The 22,551-nt window shown below is 37.5% G+C and overlaps 1 protein-coding gene across 1 annotated transcript in view; it reads left to right on the top strand.

Annotated features, from left to right (window-relative positions):
• Positions 1-18,212, top strand: part of LOC124783869 (odorant receptor 43a-like) — a 30,149-nt gene extending 11,937 nt beyond the window's left edge. Inside the window, exons 2-5 of the mRNA XM_047254055.1 lie at positions 5,616-5,715; positions 10,870-10,983; positions 13,257-13,412; positions 18,134-18,212. Coding sequence (XP_047110011.1) covers positions 5,616-5,715; positions 10,870-10,983; positions 13,257-13,412; positions 18,134-18,193 — 430 coding nt within the window. The 3' untranslated portion in view covers positions 18,194-18,212. The remainder of the gene's footprint in view (positions 1-5,615; positions 5,716-10,869; positions 10,984-13,256; positions 13,413-18,133) is intronic.
• Positions 18,213-22,551: the final 4,339 nt, after the last annotated feature.

Genomic DNA, 22,551 nt, shown 5'->3' with positions numbered 1-22,551 from the left:
CTTTTTACCCTCAGTTGAACATTTGTTACAATTTTCACGTCCATGTTTCAATTTTTAAAATTTAGCTCCATATTTCACTACTGTGTCGTGAACTCGTGATATACACTCTGTTTACGTTCAAAAATGGTCATCGTCAAAGATCTTAGAAATAGGAAGTATAAAGATGTTGCTCATACAGAAACATATAGATTATGGTCAAAGAACTAAGATATAGGAAGTACAAAGACGTTGCACCCATAGAAACTTAAAGAGCTATTATAAATTGCAAAATTTTTGAACCAAATTATGAAATTTTTGATCCATTTTTTTGTCAGAGAATTCTAGGAAGTACAATGATGTTATACACATGACATTACAGAGAGTTATTACAAATTATGGAAATGACAGTTAAAACTGTTTTGAGCCTCACTGTTATCAGAGGACTTAGATCTAAGGAGTACAATGATGTTATGCACATGAAATTTTTAAAGTTGTTACAAATTAAGAAAATGACAGTCAAAACTTGTGTTAACAATGCGACTTTTATAAATTACGATAAAAAGCTGTTGTATGATAGCTACATCGGATTTTCATAGCATATTACTTTTTTATTAGATATTTGTTTTTGAATATTTCATGAAATATGTAGAGATAAGATTTGTTTGCAAGCTCCACTTGATCATTGAGAATAACGTGATGTGAGTTATAGCTGTGGATGTAAATTTCTAGTTGTTCAAGCAGAATCATTTTCTTTACTTTGTTAACAATATGTAGAATCTGTAGGTTGTCTGTAATGGCTGTGGCAGAGTGATCATGGTTTTTTAGATGTATTGCAAAGGTGGATTTGTGAAAGTTATTTAGATGGGAGTCATCCATGTGCTCATGGTATCTTGTAAAACTGCTTCAAGTTTGGCCTATGTGGAACTGTGAGCAATCGTCACATAAAACTTTATAAATACCTTGTTTGTATTGGCATTGGTTATTGTCTTTCTGTTGTGGATGATGTGCTATTGTAGGCTGTTGTTAGTGCTGAAAGAAATTTGAATCCCAGTATTCTTAAAGATATTGGCAATTTGATATGAAATTTTATCTATAAAGGATATGCCAGCAAATGTGCTTTTTCCTTCTTCTGAATCTGATTTAGGAGGAGTGCAATGTTTCTTTTTGATTTTGTTGCTAAGTTTATCAATTACATCTCAGTTGTATCCATTTCTAATGCAATTTCTTCGTTAATGTTCATTTCTTTTTGTTCATCATGGGGGCTGAGTGTGCTTTTATGTATATGATTACGTGTACATGAAAAGAATGCCATTTTGTGTTGTACTGAATGACATGAGGAGTTGTTAATGACAACATCTCTGTTGGTGGGTTTTCTGTAAATGTGAAAGGCATGTTTATTATTTACATTAGATATTGTAAGGTCAAGGAAAATGATTCATTTATCTACCTGACGTTCTACAGTGAAGTCGATGTTGTTGTGCATGCTGCTGAGACGTTTAGCAAGTTTCTCAATCTCCTCAATTGTACCATTGTCCAGGATAATGGTATCATCTACACACCTTTCATAGTAGATTATTTTACTTTCAGGTGAACAATCTAACATGAAATATTATTTTCTATGTGGTTAATGTAAATATGTACAAGTATTCCTGCCAAACTACTGCCCATTGAAAGGTCATCTTCTTGTTTATAAATTTCGTTGTTTTGTTGTGGTCTTCAGCCCACAGACTGGTTTGATGCAGCTCTCCATGGTATCCTACCCTGTGCAAGCTTCTTCATCTCCCAGTACCTACTGTAACCTACATCCTTCTGAATCTGCTTAGTGTATTCATCTCTTGGTCTCCCTCTACGATTTTTACCCTCGACGCTGCCCCCCAATACTAAATTGGTGATCCCTTGATTCCTCAGAATATGCCCTACCAACCAATCCCTTCTTCTAGTCAAGTTGTGCCACAAACTCCTCTTCTCCCCAATTCTACTCAATACCTGCTCATTAGTTATGTGATCTGCCCATCTAATCTTCAGCATTCTTCTGTAGCACCACATTTCGAAAGCTTCTATTCTCTTCTTGTCTAAAATATTTACCGTCCACGTTTCACTTCCATACATGGCTACACTCCATACAAATACTTTCAGAAACGACTTCCTGACATCCAAATCTAAACTCGCTGTTAACAAATTTATCTTCTTCAGAAAGGCTTTCTCCAAGTCTACAAATGCTAGAAACGTAGGTTTGCCTTTCCTTAATCTAGCTTCTAAGATAAGTCGTAGGGTCAGTATTGCCTCACGTGTTCCAATATTTCGATGGAATCCAAACTGATCTTCCCCGAGGTCAGCTTCTACCAGTTGTTCCATTCGTCGGTAGAGAATACGCGTTAGTATTTTGCATCCGTGACTTATTAAACTGATTGTTCGGTAATTCTCACATCTGTCAGCACCTGCTTTCTTTGGGTTCGGAATTATTATATTCTTCTTGAAGTCTGAGGGTATTTCGCCTGTCTCATACATCTTGCTCACCAGATGGTAGAGTTTTGTCAGGACTGGCTCTCCCAAGGCCACCAGTAGTTGTAATGGAATGTTGTCTACTCCCGGGGCCTTGTTTCGACTCAGGTCTTTCAGTGCTCTGTCAAACTCTTCACGCAGTATCGTATCTCCCATTTCATCTTCATCTACATCCTCTTCCATTTCCCTAGTATTGTCCTCAAGTACATTGCCCTTGTATAGGCCCTCTATATACCTCCTCCACATTTCTGCTTTCCCTTCTTTGCTTAGTACTGGGTTTCCATCTGTGCTCTTGATATTCATGCAAGTCGTTCTCTTTTCTCCAAAAGTCTCTTCAATTTTCCTGTAGGTCATATCTATCTTATCCTTAGTGATATGTGCCTGTACATCCTTACATTTGTCCTCTAGCCATCCCTGCTTAGTCATTTTGCACTTCTTGTCGATCTCGTTTTTGAGACCTTTGTATTCCTTTTGGCCTGCTTCATTTACTGCATTTTTATATTTTCTCCTTTCATCGATTAAATTCAGTATTTCTTCTGTTACCCAAGGATTTCTACTAGCCCTCGTCTTTTTACCTACTAGGTCCTCTGCTGCCTTCACTACTTCATCTCTCAAAGCTACCCATTCTTCTTCTACTGTATTTCTTTCCCTCGTTCCTGTCAATTGTTCCCTTATGCTCTCCCTGAAACTCTGTACAACCTCTGGTTCTTTCAGTTTATCCAGGTCCAATCTCCTTAAATTCCCAAATTATTTGTGAAAATAACCGCAAATTGATTTAAAAATGCACTGGAAGTGGAATATTTCTCAAACAATAAAACTGAACTTTAAACGCTATAACTCCATACATTAGAAAGAAACCACAACTATTTTTACAACTGCTGAACAAGTGTTTCCGGAATTAATTAGGACACTCGGAATTAAATTCACTAGAATAGCATTCCTGTCCAGGTTTGTGGTTTGGAATAATCACGGTTATTATTAAAATCAACCAAATTTCACAAATACCTGGTTCATTTACAGAGTGCCAAATATGAACAATTTAGCGTAAGACTGGTGGCACCGGAGGCGTTATTTGCAGTGGCTGTTAACATGGCGGCGATGCAGTCATGGCAGTACTGTTGGCCTCGCCCTGTTACAGGTCTTCTTGGCGTTGGGATTATATTTTTACAGGGCCAAAAACCATGCCATGATAATAGTATCACCACATGCAGCATCCGAGGCCAATAAACACTGCTTTTAAGCTCCTCTGGCCTCAAAACGCCAAGAATGTGAGCCACAATGATCCGCTACTGCTAGCGAAATGTTAACGCAGCACTGCTCAGCCCAGACTCCTTACGCGTTACAAAGGACGAGTTGCCACTTGCGCGCCATAACACCTTTCCCACTCCACTAGGCTACTTCCGTAGTTGCGGGGCTGCCCCACATATCTTACATTCAACACTACATTCAGTAACTATGGACCAAGTCATTTACAGTACATCATATAACAATTATTCCAGTAGTTATTTAAATCCACAAGCACAGTTTAAACAACATCGTTCAAAAAGTTCACATAACTGAAATATGTACACACGTCAAAGAATTTCCATGACAGATACAAAAATAGAAATATCGTAGCAGATACCAAATAGGTTGAAAAAAGGTGTTACATTCTCGCACGGACATGTTGGACACAGAGACACAGAAAGGGTCAACTCTACACAAGAGGATAATTCCGTGGACCGTCAAACAATTGGAAAAAGTCGGAACTATAAATCCACGCCGCTGGTACAGACAAAGAGATCCAAACGCATTGGCTCAAGTGGTGTGAAACGAATCTTCTAGAACAAAACGGTCGGATGACGCTTACAACCATTCCCTGTGGCTCCTCACATTCTCTTTCAAAGTGCTACCAAATGCACATCTCCCCAGCAAAGAATAAGTGAAGGTCGCCAGAGGGCGATGGGATTTCGAAAACACACGGTAAAGAAAGTAAATACTTCTGTCTCGATGGAGTGCAGGCAGCACATAAGCTTAAAAAAGTTTGCAGCGTCTGAAGACGATGACAAGGCCGGTCGTCGAGATCTTGCCCGTAAAAATGGGAAAAAAAATTGCTCTGAGCACTATCTGACTTAACATCTATAGTCATCAGTCCCCTAGAACTTACAACTACTTAAACCTAACTAACCTAAGGACATCACACAACACCCAGTCATCACGAGGCAGAGAAAATCCCTGACACCGCCGGGAATCGAACCCGGGAACCCGGGTGCGAGAAGCGAGAACGCTACCGCACGACCACGGGCTGCGGACTGGAATGAACGGATTGGCCGCACATCTGTGTAGCATATGACACGTAGCATCGCTGCAACATTTTACATCTTCGCTATTAGGCTTTCGGGTGGTCCGTGGGAAAAATTCCTCCATAAGCCTTAATATTTGTGATTTTGCTGCTAATACCATTAGGCGAGATGCATGTGAAAAATGTAATACGTTTCTTGAATTGTATTGAAACATACACTCTGAGAGCTTTAAGACTAAGTCTTCAGCTGACACGCAGCGGTATGATTTCTGCGACAAACACCCGCTGACTAGACAAACACATGAAGAATTGCAAAATGTTCCTAGATACAAAATGCATACTAAAGAAACATCCAAATGAGAGTTTTACAAGCGATCTACCTGATACATGAGTTACGTTTCTTCGTGATGTTTTCTTTTTTAAAAAAAAGAAAAAATTGAGCCTCCCTCCTACACAACTAGATCTATTCCGTCTTTCAAACTGAAATCGTCCAGAATGGACATCGATAAATGTTTGACAGTGTCCCGAGGAGCCAAAATCCGATGTGCCCACAGCATGTCTTTTACATATAGTAGCAGTTACTAACGTTTACTGAGACACGCATATGCTACTTTCCCTCCAGATGATGATGTACGATAAATACCTATATCACCTCCATAGTTTGTTTTACATTAAATACCAACGTAAGTATTACTCTGTTTTGGTTGCCAACTGAGAAGATATAATGATTATGTTTGTATCAAAAACATCTGTAATTCCCTTTCACATTAAGAGTTGCATTAGACAGAGCTACAGTAGTACATCGGTGTTCTTAAGTTTGTAATGGGCAGAATAATTTACCTCTCTGTTACAGAACTGTCAACCTCTTGGAGGCAGCAATGAGCAAATCGATTATAATTCTCCTCTTCGTTAACATGGGCGGCTTATGTTTTAACCTCCTCGTTGTCGGTATGGTAAGTAAGCATGTTGATTTTTAGAAATAAACTATTATAAAAGAAACCAGAGTAAAAATTTTATCCATGAGTAATGGAAGCGACGTGATACTGCTTCTAAGACACGGAGTACACGTCAGAACCAATTCATAGCAACTGGAAACTGCGGTACATAATAATAAAGCTCATAGCCTGGAAGCGCAGCTAGTTGAAGGGGAAAACAGAACTGCATTAATAGCACTATGTTGTACATTCGCGATTTTTCTGGCTCGTAGTGTAATTGCTGCGCTTAATTATGCAGTTTGGGGAAAAGAGCATATACATGGAGCCTCCTAATACATGTAGCAATCTCCTCAATGGGTCGACATTCTCGTCTGTCTTTCAGTTTTAATGTCACTTGTTTTATGCGTCACCTCTTTTAGATTAACATTAGGGTGGTTCCATGTTTATAGCGCGCACGGCATGGATTACTTGCAGTGAAGTTAGTATGATCCTCGAAGCGCACAAGGCATAAGGGACATCGAACGAACAGAACGCAGCTGGCCGCAATGGTAGAGAGGGAAGTGTCAAAAAAGAAAAAAAGAACTATATGCCGCCGATTACACAATCTTTCCATTGCGAGGCACAGGCCGCAAGAAGGCAGTCTAAGGTAGAGTCAAAGCGAGGAAATAGTAGGTCGCAACCGGAAATGCCACAACACTTGCCTGCAGCTTTGCCTCAGAGGTGACTGGTGGGAAAGTCCATATGAACGGTTCAGGCAATAAAGGCACTGTACATTCGTGTAAAATTTTTTCTGTTAGTTTTCCGCAGACGTATCTACAAATTTTGTAAGTAAACAACTGCTTAATTAATATAACCCGTAGCTGATTTACGATCTCCCTCCAACGCAAGGAACTTTCTCCATTGGGACCTCATTCCGTGAATCATTGGACTCGTTTGACATCTTCCTTATCAATATTTAATCGCTGCATACCTGCTGCACATAACACAATAATCCGTTTTACATACTCCAATCTTTGTTGTAACCTACAATACTGTTTTATAAGAAACTTTAATACTATGCCCGTTCTCGTCTTGTTCTTTAAGGGTCCATTTACAATTCCACACACGTCTCAAATTTAATAATGTATTACTACACCAATAATTTCATTCCAGTTGATATCGCAAACTGGAGATTGCAATGCCTTCACTAACATTTTTTTGATCAAATTATTTTTTTTCGTAGCGGCCTATAACTTTATTTTTAGTGGTGGTTATTTTTCAGATTCTAACATTGCGTTCGTAATTCTTATACACTGAATGTTGTACGTTCGATTCGTTATTCAGGGCGTGCATATACTTTACTTGCGTGCATTTATCTTGTCTTCAAACATAACATTCGTTATTTGGTTTGATGGTCAGCTTTTGAGACACCGTTCAGAATCGGGTTTACATGAGTCCATCCAAATACTATGGCCATTGAATTCATCCCAACCTAGTCTACTGAAGCGGTTGCAACACTTTCTAACGTACATAAAATTCTTTTGTTTGCATCTTCCCTTTGTGATGATTTATTATACCACGAGTTTCATGTGTGGGCGGGCGATTGTGTGCATCATTCAGCCCACAATTAAGTTTCAGATGAAATTGTTCCCTCTTGTTCTCTCTCGAATGGTTTATTCATGATCCCTTGTCACTGTTTAATGATTCTAATATCTTTGCGATAGAATATGTACTTTGCAGTGTGCATTAAGCTATCCCAAGTAATGTTATAGATTTTCAGTCTTAGCTAGGATACCAGTCTCACCGGGCAACTAGTACGATCAGTACTCATGTTTCTCGAAACTGCAGTCAGCATTACGCCTCGGCTACTTCTTCCTACGTTTTTTCACATCAGAAGGTACGTTATCAAGCGGCGATGTAGAGAGGGTGTCAGCTCATCTCTTTAGGTAGGACTTGATTGCTTTTGTCTGTAAATTGCAAATTTCTAAATACAAGAGATTGGATTAAATGACTGAGCGAAGCATGCTCATTGCATGCTTGAACTGTTAAGCTGACTGTGCGATAATTCCCGCACCTGTCAACTCTTGCAGTCTTCCAATTTGTGCGGATGATATTTTTCCGAAAGTCAGATGGTATATTGCCAGACTCATACATTCTAAACACCAACGTGAATTGTCGTTGTGTTACTTCCCCTAATGATTTTAGAAATTCTGATGGAATGTTATCGATCACTTCTACCTTCTTTAATCTTAAGTTCTCCAAAGCTCTCTTAAATTCTGATTATAATACCTTCTAAATCGACTCCTGTTTCTTCTTTATTACATCAGATAAATCTTCTCCATCATAGAGGCCTTCGGTGTACTCTTTCCACCTACCCTCTTTCGCCTCTGCAGTTAACAATGGAATTTTGGTGACACTCTTAATGTTACCACCCTTGCTTTTAATTTAACCGATGCTTGTTTTGACTTTCCTGTATGCTGAGCCAGTCCTTCAGACTATCATTTCTTTTTCGATTTCTTCACATTTTTCATACAGACATTTCGTCTTAGCTTCCCTGCACTTCCTACTTATTTCATTGCTCAGCGACTTGTTTTTCCGTATTCCTGAATTTCTCTAAATTTTTCGTACGTGGCTGAAAGCTCAGTTACTTAACACGTTGTGAACCAACGCTATGATCTTATTGCAAGATAGTACGATCGTAGACTACGTTCAGATGTTCACTCATGGCCCCTGTTGTTACGTTGTACAAGTTAAGCGATATCTCTCTTTCTCTTGTTTCATTACTTTAAAGAAACTGTAGTCAGATAGCGTTACGGTAGCATTTCTTGTGGCAAAACTTTAGGTAGAGGAGGCATTTTTTTTTTATCCAGGGCATGTTTCAGGATATATATCTGCACGTAATCCGAATTTAATAGAAGCATCACTAGCTTACAATGTGCACTGGCACTGCTGTAATTTTCGCTTCCTAAGGGCAAATACTGCCCATTAATTCTGTCTCATAATTTATCGGGATAGGATTAATTATTCAAAAATTTTAAACATTGGCCTTTATTTTCTCAAGTGAACACATGTGTACAAACACGTAATAAAATATTTCGAAGATAACACATAGAGCCTATTTACATCAGCCATTTTCGGTTTTTTTCCCTTATAAGTAACAAATAACGTGGAAAACAGGTTTACTTTTCCACTTCCAGAGAAGTTTTTCATTGTTAAAAAGTATTTGAATGAAAATTTTTTCCTCTACTTCTGATCTTATTTGTGCATAGTGTAGGATTTTCCTTTGTCCTGACACTGTGTAGCCATACTGACTTTTCGCTTTCAGGTATTTGGCTTCTTCTGCGGAAGAACAAACACACGAAAAATATTCAAGGCCACATCATGGACGCTTCACAAAGGTTCACGTTGACTTGACAAGCAATAAAACAGAGATTGAGAAGCCTCAGAAGTACAAAATGAAGAAGTATAACTTGAGTGAGCTTGGAGGCAAAAGGTTAACTTACGCTGTTAAGAGACGACGCCACCATCCCCACACCAGTGTCAATGTCAAAACTTACTACCTCAGAATCCTTTGCGTTGACGTTCTTTCCGTTCCGTCTATGTGGGTGCTGTCATTTGAAAAGCATTGTGTGATATTTTGGCGTTCCGTTACGTGGCATGACGTCCACTGTGAGCAGATCTTTATGTGTATTCCACCCAAGTTTAGCAAACTGTGCGGTGGTTTGCGATCAAGTGTATGACCTTACATTTTCATACAAGATGCGCATCAACTTTCTTCATGTACTGCGCATATTCTTGTTGTACCTCACTGAAATCATTCCTCATTCTCCAAAAAAACCGTTATTATTATGTCACCCTGATCCCAAAAGACAATCGACATTTGTTTCTCCGTGGACTGAACAATTTTTTATTCTTTCTCCTTCGTCGAAATACGACTCCGTCAATTTATTTTGTGACTTATGTCGAACGAGAGGTGTACGCCTCGTTTGGATCACAATCTTTGCTAAATTTCCACACGTTTTTGAAAGCACTGCGGAAGGTTGGTGGCTGCCGTTTCCTACCTGTTCAAGTCGAATCGGTTAACAATCGCGCTACCCAAATTTTGCAAACTTTTGAGCAAACAGTTTACCTTTACCACTAATTGCGCTGCGTTTAACAACGGAAAGCTTCATACTTCCTCAGCTCATACCAGAAACGTCTGAAAAGTTGGAACTGATGTGACAAATCAACTAACAAGAGTATTCGTAATCCTTGCATGAACACAAACCATTTTCACCTGCAGCAGATCAGGAAGTCTCTCAGAGTCCGTTGTATAGCAATACTGACCGCTTTCTCAAACACGTGTTACCACTTCCTTCACTTTCAGCATACAGGAATTATTTCAGAGTCTTTTGTTTAGCAATACTGACGATTTTCTCAAACAACTAAGTGTTACTACATGTTGAGAGAACGTACTGTTATTTACACACACTGTGGAAGACGAGGTCTGACATTATTACTTTGAAGATAACAGCGATCCGATGTTTGACAATATGTGAAAACAAAAATAGTTATGATCGCACATTTTTGTTTTATACAATGACCTGCTTCGATCTATACGATAACGATCAGACTGAGTGTCTCCTTCAAGTTATTGAAAGAGACAAATAAAATTTATAGTGATGGCTGGCATCGTCACATAGCATGAAAACATGATAAAATTATAATAAACCCTAATGCCCCGTTCTGTAGTGCTGTGTTAGCACGCTATCATGTACTTTAAGATTGCGCATACTATTTGTTTAGGTGGATTAGTGGTTAGTAATGCATGGGAGCTGACTACCTGCAAATATATCGCAAGTACAGTAATATTACAGCTTGTTTCAAGAAACGCTGTGCAACGTTACGTACAAGCAAGCCCTCTTTCTGGCAATTGCGCCACCGTGTTCGCTGCTCAGCCGTAAAATAACGCCACACAGCGATATACATTTCGCTGCTTTTGCCTTTACGGCCGCAGTACACTTGTCAGGGCAGAATGTTCATGGGAAGTTACACAATTTGAAAACTGAAGCGGAAAATTGAACTGACCGACTCTTCCAACTCTGCTTCTAAACAATTAGACAGTTACGAAGATATAAATGTATTTTACATCGCAAAAAGAATAATTTTATTATTTTTTGAAAGAGATAAAGTGCAACGTTGCGTAATGGACAGCTGTTGCAGGCCGGTGGGGGAGTGACAAGACCCCTGACTCTGGCCGCCACGATACCCTTCCTGCTGTACCAGACTGGCATGTTCTGCGTCTTCGGGCAGATGGTAACCGACCAGGTAAGTGCTGCGTTTAACCATACTGATTGTTTCCTGTTTCATCACTGACTATTCTGATATCGATATTAAAGAGTAATTTGATGCATGTAACCGCCGCTAAAGTGATAGCAACACCATGGAATGGAAACGCAATACAGCGTATGAAAGGGTTCTTTTATAACGCTTTACGCCTGGGCGGGGGTTGTAGAGATACGGGTTATTACGTTACAAAACTTTCGCTGTCATACGCCTTTGGCACTAATAGTTAACGTTTTTATATCATGTTCAATGACAAGAACGATAGCGATAATCAAGAAAGTGATATAATTACAAACAATGAAATCAGCGATATAAAGAATATTTTGTCAGGAAGACATCAAGTGGCGTTATCGCCAAACTTCTGTATTGCGAAGTCTGATATGACAAATATACGCGGATTGCAAATTGGGAAGATTAGCAATTTTAAACAAACTACACCATCAGAACTGAAGACATTGTTTGCATTTGATGTAATTTTGGGAACTCTAAAATTTCGTAGAGTTTGAATGTATTGGGACACGGCGTGGAAAATGCAGTTATATTTTGACACAATGTACAGAGGCAGGTAGTTTCAACCGAGCACCTTGTTAACAACATGGATATACAAGCTCACAATAACGACAAGTCTTATAAAGTTCGAATTGTATGTGTATACCGTCCTGCGTAACACAAGTCCTGAGTTACCAGCAGAGAAAGAGTTAGCAGTTCATGAGGCAATGATCCCATTTACAGGGAAGCTGTCTGTGAAACAGAATGTGGAGGACAAGCCAACTGCATGATATATTAAAATATACGTTGTCTCTTGTTGCTCACTAATCAGATTTAATGGCTTCAATGACTCCACTTCATCGTGACGATATTAAAAATACAAGTAATATTTCTGCGAACATCTACTAGTAATCATTTACTTTGTGTTGTGTGACAAGTAGGATGATCATCACACATTTTCTCCGCAACTAAAACACTTCCGACTGATAACTGTATACCGAAATAAATGGGCTTTTGGGTTGCAGCAAATCATAAGCACATAATTACAACCGTTGGCTTAAGGAAAGTGACTTATGTCATTAGATTTGAACTTAAGGTTAATTTTAACATACTTAATAAATCAATTCCCCATACTTTCTCTAGAGTAATAGGCTACCTGTTGACATGATTCTACAATCAACACGTTGATTATATCATTCAGATGTGCTTAGACAGACACATTACTTTAGCTTTCTTTCGACTCTTTAATTCGTGCTAAGTAGATGAGTGATCTCTTACCTTTTATACTCGCGTGCTTATTCAAATATCCTTAGTGTGTGACGCTGCAGTCATCTCAGTGTGCTGTAAAACACATGCAAAAGGCTCAGCTCTTACACGTTTAGCCACAGAGTTCTTACTGAAATCGACACGATCCCTTTCTTCTTTATATATTCACCTGTCAGTTCAGTTAATCAATTTTTCATCCTTTCAAGATGTACCCCCATTACATGTATATTATCAGAGAACAGTAGCATTGCCACAGGACCAAAGAGAGCACCATTCGTCGTCGACATCATTATTATTTAGATAACTCGCCTAGCAGCTTTGTTTTTCCAGGGTTTATCGCGCCTTGGAGAATTCCAATGAATCGTGTTCTGTGTGTGAAGTTCTATCCCGTATCCTTATTCTGCTGTTGCCCGTTCCCCCCGTTATTAATGGCTGGTGCTCTTTATTCAGTGCTCTATAATGCACTCGTGGTCGATAAGACATTAAACTCTTTACCCAAAGCCCATGGAAGTGGGTAAATGCCCCTCCATTGTCTGGCCAAGATTAACATTCTGTTTTTACAAACCTTTTGACCTGTCAAGCCGATTCCAGCTTTTACTTTAGTTCTTGGCTTACATCCCTCCCGTGAATACTATCTGTCAAAGTTCATCCATATATTCCTCAAACCGGCGGTGGCAAAACAGGTGACCTAAATAGTGGCACTGTGATGCTGGTACACGGTAAACTTGTCATTTTGTCGCGGAACAGCATCCCTATGACGACGGATAGTACAAAGTTCTAATAATCATCTACAGAAAATTGTCAGATAAATAATTTTTGTTTGATTATCAGCACATGTCTGAAGTACTTGTAGATCCTGATGTCCCCGTTCCAGAGTTCTCTTGCCAACCGTATACCCATTCTTAGAAAGAGCTGGAATATTACTGTCACGTGACGAAGAGAACAGTCACACATACATGATCTTTTCCGGATTCTCCAGCAGTACCTCCATTCTGTTTCAGAGCGAGGAACTGATGATTTCTGCATTCAGATGCGGATGGAACGAGAGCGACGCCCGTTTTAGACACAGCCTGCTTATCTTCATGGTGATGGTAAATCGACCTCTAGAGATCACAGTTGGCAAAACCTGCATACTCTCCAGAGAGATGTTCCTACAGGTTGGTAAAGATGTGTCTTTCTTCTGGAAGAAATAAAGACAATTGTATAACGCATGTCAACCACTTTTCTCCGTAGACTTAAGGTCGTTTTCACCTACTTAGGACACATATTAGACATTACTCCAGACTTACATTACCTTTCACTTTAGAAATGGAAATGTTGCTTGAAGTAATCTTAAATTACGACTGGTGGCATGCTTCTGGTCCAACTGAGTAAATCCTCCAGCTCTAAGAGAGTTTAGGTTTAAAAGAAAGATTTCGTTTGAGGAGGTGACGAAATATCATAATTCTAGCATACTGAATCTATGTTAACAGCTTTTATTTCAAAACTTTTGGAAACACTCGAAATTGCTTTTTCGACTTGTATATCACTCAGCATAAAATATCAGATATTGTTACTACATCAGAATATTCCAAGGCTAAGGATGAAACTAGAGAATATTTATTTGCATCGAAGAATTACAATCCCTTAACGCTGTTGATACTACCTGCTACTCTGAAAATGGTATGACCACTGGTATGCTACAGAATTTGGGATAGCGCCTCGTGTCTGTAGAGCTGAACTGGAGAAAGATGGAGAGGCCATGTTCACCAGATACTACCAAACATTTAAAAACACAGACGTTGATATGTTTTCCATATAGCAGTGTCAGGAAATAAGTGTGAGAAACAGAATTTAATAGAATTTTATTTTATAGCAGTCCGTGTATACACAGCAGTGGCAGTAAATTTTAATCCATCCATAAAGCTACACTGGCCTATTGAACAATAAAAAGCAAAGAAATAGTGAGTACCGATTATTTCAATGTAGAATTTCTTGTGTTTTCTTGTTAAAGTATGCAGTCAGAAACACTACTACTCAATTTCATTCCTACTGCATACTTTCAAAGGGCTGCTAATTAAACCAAAACAGCCACTGATAACATGTTTACAGGTAAGTCAAAATGATCAAAATAATTATTAAAACAATAGTATTTGTACTCAGTAGGTGACCTCTTAAACCATGCTTTACCAATTTCTATGTCAAATCTAAATACTGATGAGGATATAAAGTCTATAAACCAAAATTCAGAGAGGTAGACGATAAACAAAAATTCGTTACTCAAGGAATAAAATTATCTTGTAATGCAAGAGGTAATTATGTCTGTCAGTCAGAAAGAAGCTTTGAAGTTGATGCTATAGCTCTTTACGAATCACACTTCAAAAATACTGAAGAAAGTAAACACTGAAGAAAGTAATATAAACTTAACTGTAAAAAAAATTTCAGATCAAGTAAAAAATAAAGACGTTGTGAGATACAGTGGAGGAGGAGACTAATAGGAGGAGGAGTAGACATCTTGTGAGTAAATGATGCGATGGTAACAAGTGTGTGCAGCATAGAAAAACTTCATAGCTGATATGGAGCAGATTGGGTTACTAGATTCAATAGATGCTGTGTTGGAATATCTCCAACCAGCGATTGTAAAATTCTTCTACAATATTAATATGATGCTCACTAAAACAGAAGAAGTAATGTTCACCATAAAATGTTTAAAATAAAAAATAATCTTGTAATTACAGTAAACTATCAAGGAAGTTAGTGAAAGAACGTTGTTCTGAGTATAGTGGTGTATTACCAGTTGGTTGAAATAACTGAATCTAAGACCCTGTTTACGAAAGGAAATAACCAAGTGCCATCAAACGCACATTCGATTCTCTTTTGCAAGCATCCTATAAAATTTTAGAGAAATAATATACTTTTAAAATTACAAATTTCATTTCCAAGAGGTCTCAATACTGAGACACCTGTTTGTGCATGGAACAAGAATGTCTTTATCTTGTTAGGGAGTAAATTTCTAGTTACAGATATATCACATCATCTGTCAAAAGCATTTGACTATACAAATCACAAAGTGTTTTTAAGTAAAGTGTAATACTGAAATATTATGGTGTCATTGAAATTTATGAATAATGGTTCAAGTCAAGGAAAAAGGGGTGTCACTACGAAAGAGCCCGACATTAAGCTATTAGTCAACCATAATCTAACTAAGAAATTAATACAAGCAGTGTCTTACAAGATTTTTGTCCTTATTTTATCATGTGGGTATTAATGACCTTTTCAGTAAGGTTATCAGATTCAAAATCTGTTTTATTGAAGATTAAACAAACAATCTGAGAAATAGAAAATTAATTACAGTCTTAGAAACAGCTGTTAATGAAATTTTCATGGACATTTTCTACACATTTCTTTCTCATAAAAAATCAAAAAGACACATTACACATAGGTAATTCTTTCTACCAAGCACATACGTAATACATAATGATAAGCACGTAGAATAGGTTGATAGTGTCAAATTTTTGGTATTGTAGTTTGATAATATATTTAGTTGTAAGGAGCATAGCAAAATCTCTGGAACATCTAAAGGAACATTTATTTGCAATATGGTTGTTGTCAGATATGGATAATATAAAAATAAAAAAGCTGGCATACTTTGTTTACCTTCAATCCATGATGTCATATAAGGTCATATTTTGGGCTAATTCATCTAGTCCATGGTCACAGGTGTATAATACAACTAATGTTTTACGTGAATTCCATAGTGTCCTGCAGATAGGTGCTCCAAAAACTATGAGTAATAAGTGCAGCTTCCCAGTATATTTAATCTTTAATGAAATTAAATGATTACCTTATTTTCTAGCTGACAACTCAGTTCATGCAATCAATGCTAGAAATAAATACTAAACATCATACACTTGGGTCCTGAGAGGTGTCCCTTAATTAGGAACGCTCGTTTACAGCATCACACTAGCAGCCATCTAAAGGTGGGTTTATAACGTATAAAATTTAAGAAATGTGTAAATAGTTTATTGGGGCGAAATCTTTCTCCTACATAAAGGATTTATTAGTAGAACTGGCTGATGTAAAAACTACTAAAGTTAAATGTGAATTTTGTGCACCTTCATTGTAGGATGCTGACTGCAAGTACTGAAGAAACTGCATTATACTGGATGGACAATTTTAAACCATAATGGGGAATAACTGGGGGATAGAGGTTAGATATGGTAAAATGTTTTAGATAAAATTTGTAGATGATAAATATGGTAAGCATTGTTACTAGTGGCTGTGGTCTTGAAACTACTTATCAAAGCGATTTGAAGGCTAAACTGATTTTTTTTTAAATGAGAAGATTAACATTTGATTTAAGCTTGGAAAAGACTGCAAAATTTTACATATAAAATGATACATTATTCAAGGTCATCACACGGATCAGTGAAGGTCAAATAAGCAAATATGTTTTTGATTCTAGTAGGGAGTACATCAGAGTAGAGGAAGGATACAGCAAAATACAATTTTATATACAAATTAGAAGGTGCATAAGGGGTCGAGTATCATTAACAATAACGATGATATTGAAATTAATTACCGAAGGTCATTCCAAGGTTCCATTTTGTTTCATAGAAATCCCGTGCTTGTGACTTTGGATTTGAAAATAGCCAAGAGAGATTCGAACTTACAGCTTCAATTAATGTGTTTATTGTCAGAAACAAATACTTCACAATGTATAAATATTATTTTGACGTGTGCAAGACAGAACAACATAATTAAACGTAGGCCTTTGTTTTGCAAGTCGTCAGGTAAGTCCTCTTTCCTGTAATTCCACAGGATGTCCCTTCAGATTTCTATCTACCACTGTGTTTTTCTGTATCACACCTATATTTAATCTCTACTAGAACTAAAAACATATTTCCGTATTTGACCTTCATTGAACCTTGTGATGACCTTGCATAATGTATCATTTTATATGTAAAATTTGCGTTCTTTTCAAAACTTAAATCTAATATTAGGATTCCCATTTAACTTCCCCATCACCTTAAAAATTACATTCGATGTCATGTTAATTAATAACAATGTGTGACCCTCTTTGCCACCTACAACTTTTATCTGAAACCTCTTGCTGCATCTCTTCTCTATCCCCAGTTATTACACATTATGGATTAAAGTGGTCCATCCTGTATATTCAGTTAATTGCGACAAGTCTAATATTTGCTTTTAAATAGAAATGTGTTTCAAACTTTTTGTACTTATATTACATCATTTTGGACTATTTCATTTAGGGCTGTGAAAGGAACATTAGCATATCTGTTCTTTTGTAAGTATGTACTATGTATTTTTGTTTTGTGACATGTTCAGCATGCTTGAGGACTTCCCCACTATGTAGCTATGGAACGACATTCTTTTATAACTATCTGCATATAATCTGCTTATCTATCATATTACATTTCGAGAAGAACTATGGGATTTTAGAAACATTGCGTTTTGATATCAAGTTCCGTGGTGATGAAGTAGAGGGCAGTATACTTCGCTTTCTCATTAAATTTATTCCCTTTTCTGTTATGTGTGTTCTTTTTTTTCTCTGCTTGATTTAAATTTTATCAGTAGCAAAGAGACTACATTCCACTGAAGAGATAGGGAAATTTTGAAAAATATAGAAAAAGAGCTAGTGACGATCTTCCAGCGTATAAGGGTCAGAGAAGTTTTAATGAACGTATGTAGATTTTTATATGCCACTTCCAACTTTTATTTGAAACCTTTTGCTGTATCTCTTCTCTATACCCAGTTATTTCCTTGACAGAAGTGAATGCAGGAAATATTTTTGGTTGTCCTCTGTTGAGACCCTCAAAATTGCTAAGTCTTTAAACCCTCTTCGAGAAAGTGCACTAACTCATTATTTCCTTTACAGGTACTGAACGGATCATACACATTGTTCAACATGTTTTATCAAGTTCATAGTACTTCGTGAAATATTGGCACTGGCTGTGTTCTAGAAGGAGTCAACTCTTCAGTTCGTAATTCAGGAAACCACTGCAATCCCATGACACACCACGACCATAAATTCCTGGTAGTTAGCAATAGATTTCATGCTTCACTTGTATGTGTACTTCACTTGATGGAATGATGTTCAGACAAATTTGTGAAATTAAGTTTTATAATCAGTAGCAGGCAATTAAATATATTTTGAAAAAGCTCCTTCAGTTGTGTCAAGTTCTTTGGGTCATGAAATAAGTTAACAAATCTTAATTTTTAATGTGTATGGTTGTAGCACATACGTTTTGTTATTATTGTTGTCCATAGTGATGAATTCGGCGCAATTGTACTTTCACAGATGATAAATGTACTTACAAGATGTGGAACGAACATAAAATCAGAACTGGAAGTTTATTTAAGAGCAAAAATATCTTCTCCAATATGGTCCAGAATTGACACATTTTCCTCGGTGTCTGTGAGTTGCTTGACAATGAAAGCTATTATTTTGTCGAATATAAGTTCAACACTGCAAAGGTCTCCCGCTCTCTTTTCCTTACCGACACCAATATTATCAGTCAAGTTTGGTCCTACACTTAATGAATCGCAAGTAGGAGCGTACATGGGAACTCTGGATATCCGTCCTGGGCAAGATCCTAATGGAAGTAGTTTATTGTTGCCTTGCTTCGACTTATTCTATATTGTCAAGCGTGTATTTAGGATATGTGGATGACAATGGTGCGTAGTGCAGTGTAGTTGTTGATGGACGGTAGGGAGCGGCTGAAACCACAGGTGGCCAACAGCCCAGCCCTCCCGAATAGCACGAAGGGGGCCGCCGAGCTTAAGTCCCCATCTGACGGATGGATCACTATGAACAGCAGCGCATGCCTTCGCTACGGGAGACACAGCGGAGATGTTTGGAATTTAATGCAGGACATTGGCAAAAGTTTGTTGAACAGAAGTTTGACGCCCACAGTTTCTCCCGTTACCGGTTATTACTGACGAAGAAAATTTCTTCCACCACTAAGATTCGATCCAGCTACCTCAAAAGCGTGCGTTAACGATTTCGGTGACGGAAGCGGGTATGGTGAGTGTAGGCTGAAAGAAATAATAATAATAATGAGAAGAAGAAGAAGAAGAAGAATAAGTACGTAAGTATGTAGTACATTTCACAGCAGCTTTAATAAAAAAAAAAAAAAAAAGATTATCTTTTTCTGTCGACGTACGAGTCAAGAAGTGACTGATGACACATTTCCAGATATATTCAGCACTCCAGAAAGCGACGTTATGAGTATGTCACAATTCAGTAGCAATAATTCTTATCGAAGGACAATATAGTATACTAGAGGTAATTTAGAAATAGTATGGCTTTCGTAGTAAATGGAGACTGAATATGAAAACAATTATTTTTTGGTACCATAACAGGAAATATGCATAGCTTATCGACAGAGGAATGTACTTTGCGAAAAATAAGAAGACAAACTACTCCTTACATCATTATTATGCAATTATATAATGCAGTTATCGAGTGCCAGCTAGACAAGAGTCCTTTGACAGAATAGAAACGACAGTCCTTCAACGATATCGTTGTCGAGTAAGGCCTATTACTAACGCTAAAATTGCTGTATGGGACACAAGAAAACTGACGTTAATTTCGCTCAGTGCTTGCAGACAGATCTATACAGCGACAAGCGTTTCTGTAAGTAATATAACAACATCAGTTCACCGCATATCAAAAAATTCGGAATTCACAATTTGCGACGACTGTATGCCTCGAGCGAGAAATGCGACGACAATTTAATGGAAATATAGGTTCAGTTTTACATCTGAATTTAAGTCTCTAATGCCGCATTTGCACTGCTGAACATTGAAATTAAAACACTATGAAAGCGGCCTGTAAAAACAAAACAAAACAAAAAATAAAATAAAACAAAAACAGTTGATAGGAGTGACGCCATATACATTATGTACATGACGAAAGCGGGTATCGCTCTCCAGTACGACATACTGGTTTCTATAAGACAAAAATTCCTCGATCCGAACACATATTTGCGATGACAGTCTGTTAGATGGTTTCGTGGTTTACAGCCGACGACGTGGTACAGTATGGAACACCATTTAGAATAGTAGGAACAAGTTTTGCACCTGTGGAGCTGCATGTGTTTTCGCAAGACATCTCGCGTTGCCTTAACTACGTACAGATCCCCAGCGGGAAACGTACAGCTACTTTTGAAAAATCTGGATTCACTGTCCGACTATTGGACTGCATACAATTGCTTGTGATGTTCAACGCAGATTTCTTAAAGGATTTGAGAGAAATAAGGTGCTAAAATATTCAGCAACGAATATACCAACTGTTCACAGGACGCTTGCAAGATTGCCTTTGAACATTTTAATAGACTGATTAAAGAAATAATTTTTGCCACGTTGTTAACGCGTTATCTGACAATGATCGACATCTGGTAAAAATGAAAAATTTAAGCCACATAATCATGAGACATATACATTTAAAACAGAAAGAATAAGATAGTAGAGGTAGTTTGAGATGAAAAAGATACATGAGTGGAATTCAGGGTATTACATGAGTACTTAGTGTCAACATCTGGAAATGTATTCCCTAAAACATACCTCAGCAATTCCACTGAAAATGTGTAGCAGCAATAGAAAACTAATGGGGTTACAATATTTTATAAGCAGAAAAAATGAATATTTATAGCTGACAGAATAAGAAAAAGATTCTGCATTACTTGTCCTCTAGAAAAATTACTTTAACAAACAAATACTATTAAAGGTAGGGAGGAGGATAACGTTTCAAACTCATGTGAAGCTGTGAAAAGGCCACTTTAATATGCACGTCATAATACAAATTAATAATGTTTGTACTGCAATTAAGTCATGTATGGATTACAGTGAAATGAAAGACAGCGCAACCACCAGTGCACAAGACCTTCAAACAGTCCACTATAGTGTCGGAGCAACTCACAAGTGGCAACTGTTTTAATAAAATGTAGCAGCGGAAATAGTATCAAATAATTCTACTGAAAAATGAAGGGAGTGTATGGAAAATGTTATTCTAAAGAACTATGCGACTAGAAGCAGTACTGGCATCCTTGAATGATATGAATAGATTTTCAGTTTTCTGAAAATCGTAGATTTCGTGGGGTTGTTGAGATTTTTACGATCACTCTTAGAACGAGTTATAATTCAGTAAGTCATATACTTAGTAATATGTTTAATGTATCATTATGAGATACGGCAGTGTGCTGTCTACACTGCACACATTCAAGCTGACAACCGTTTATCCATTTAAGAATAATATTGCAAAGAGGTAATTAGTGGGAAAACCTGTTAAATTCTGCATGAAGGGATTACAAGGATAATGGTAAAAACACCATATCAATCGGAGTAGGAAGAGCAAAGGTATTTAAGTTTTAATGAAGAGATCTCTATTAGACCGCTGGAGCATGGGGAGCAAGACTATGTATACTATACTGTACCCATCGTTTAAGGAGGAAATGTTCGAAATTCCATTACTAAGGGGATTAAATTGGATATGAAAGGCTTTTTGTGAATATGTCACTATTACGGCAATTTTGAAGCTAGAGCTACGAAAACTGGTATTTGGTTTCTCAGTCAAAAATTAAGAAATTCGTGTTTCAGCGTTTTTGGAAATTCAACCATTATGGGGTAAAACCCTGGGTGAAAGTTTTTCTACGTCATTATTAAACAACTACTAAATTGTTTTTAAAGCTACATATATGAAAATTGATATTTTACTCCTAGACTAGAAACAAAAAAATACGTGTTTCAGTGTCTCTGGGAATTCCACGCCGTGATGGAATGAATAGGCGATGAAGAACTTTAATTTTCCAATACGTTCATGCACATGTGACAGTCGTATGAACAAGTGCATACAGTGCGATTTGTAGCGAGCATTGTAAGGTTTGTTTCCCTGTTGCTTCTGGCTAGATGTGACGTTTTAAAAAGTCAGTCATGTTACTGTTCTCGAAAACACTATGCATGTCATGCAGTTATATGTTAAAAGATGGCCGTTCATGAGCTTTCTTTGGACAAATGTACATGTCACGTGATTTTTTAATGAACTGAGAACAATTTATCAACATCTGTTACTACATGTAGCTACTACATTTGACTCTGCTTCCGATGTAGTTACATGACTTTCATGTATTTGATTTCTTCTTTTATTCTAGTTTTTCTAGATGCATTAGAAAATGAAAATTGTCTGTCACTAGCAGTGCAAATGAGGCAATTTAAGTAAAGTCGCACAGGCTGTGCGCTTTAAAAATGTGTTTGAAGTGTTATTCTTATGATGACGAACAGTCTGTCACTAGCAGT

The sequence above is a fragment of the Schistocerca piceifrons genome, chromosome 1 (assembly GCF_021461385.2).
Source record: "Schistocerca piceifrons isolate TAMUIC-IGC-003096 chromosome 1, iqSchPice1.1, whole genome shotgun sequence".
Lineage (NCBI taxonomy): Eukaryota > Metazoa > Arthropoda > Insecta > Orthoptera > Acrididae > Schistocerca > Schistocerca piceifrons.
Note: the sequence above shows the minus strand (reverse complement) of the source record. Positions and strands in the feature narration are given on the sequence as shown.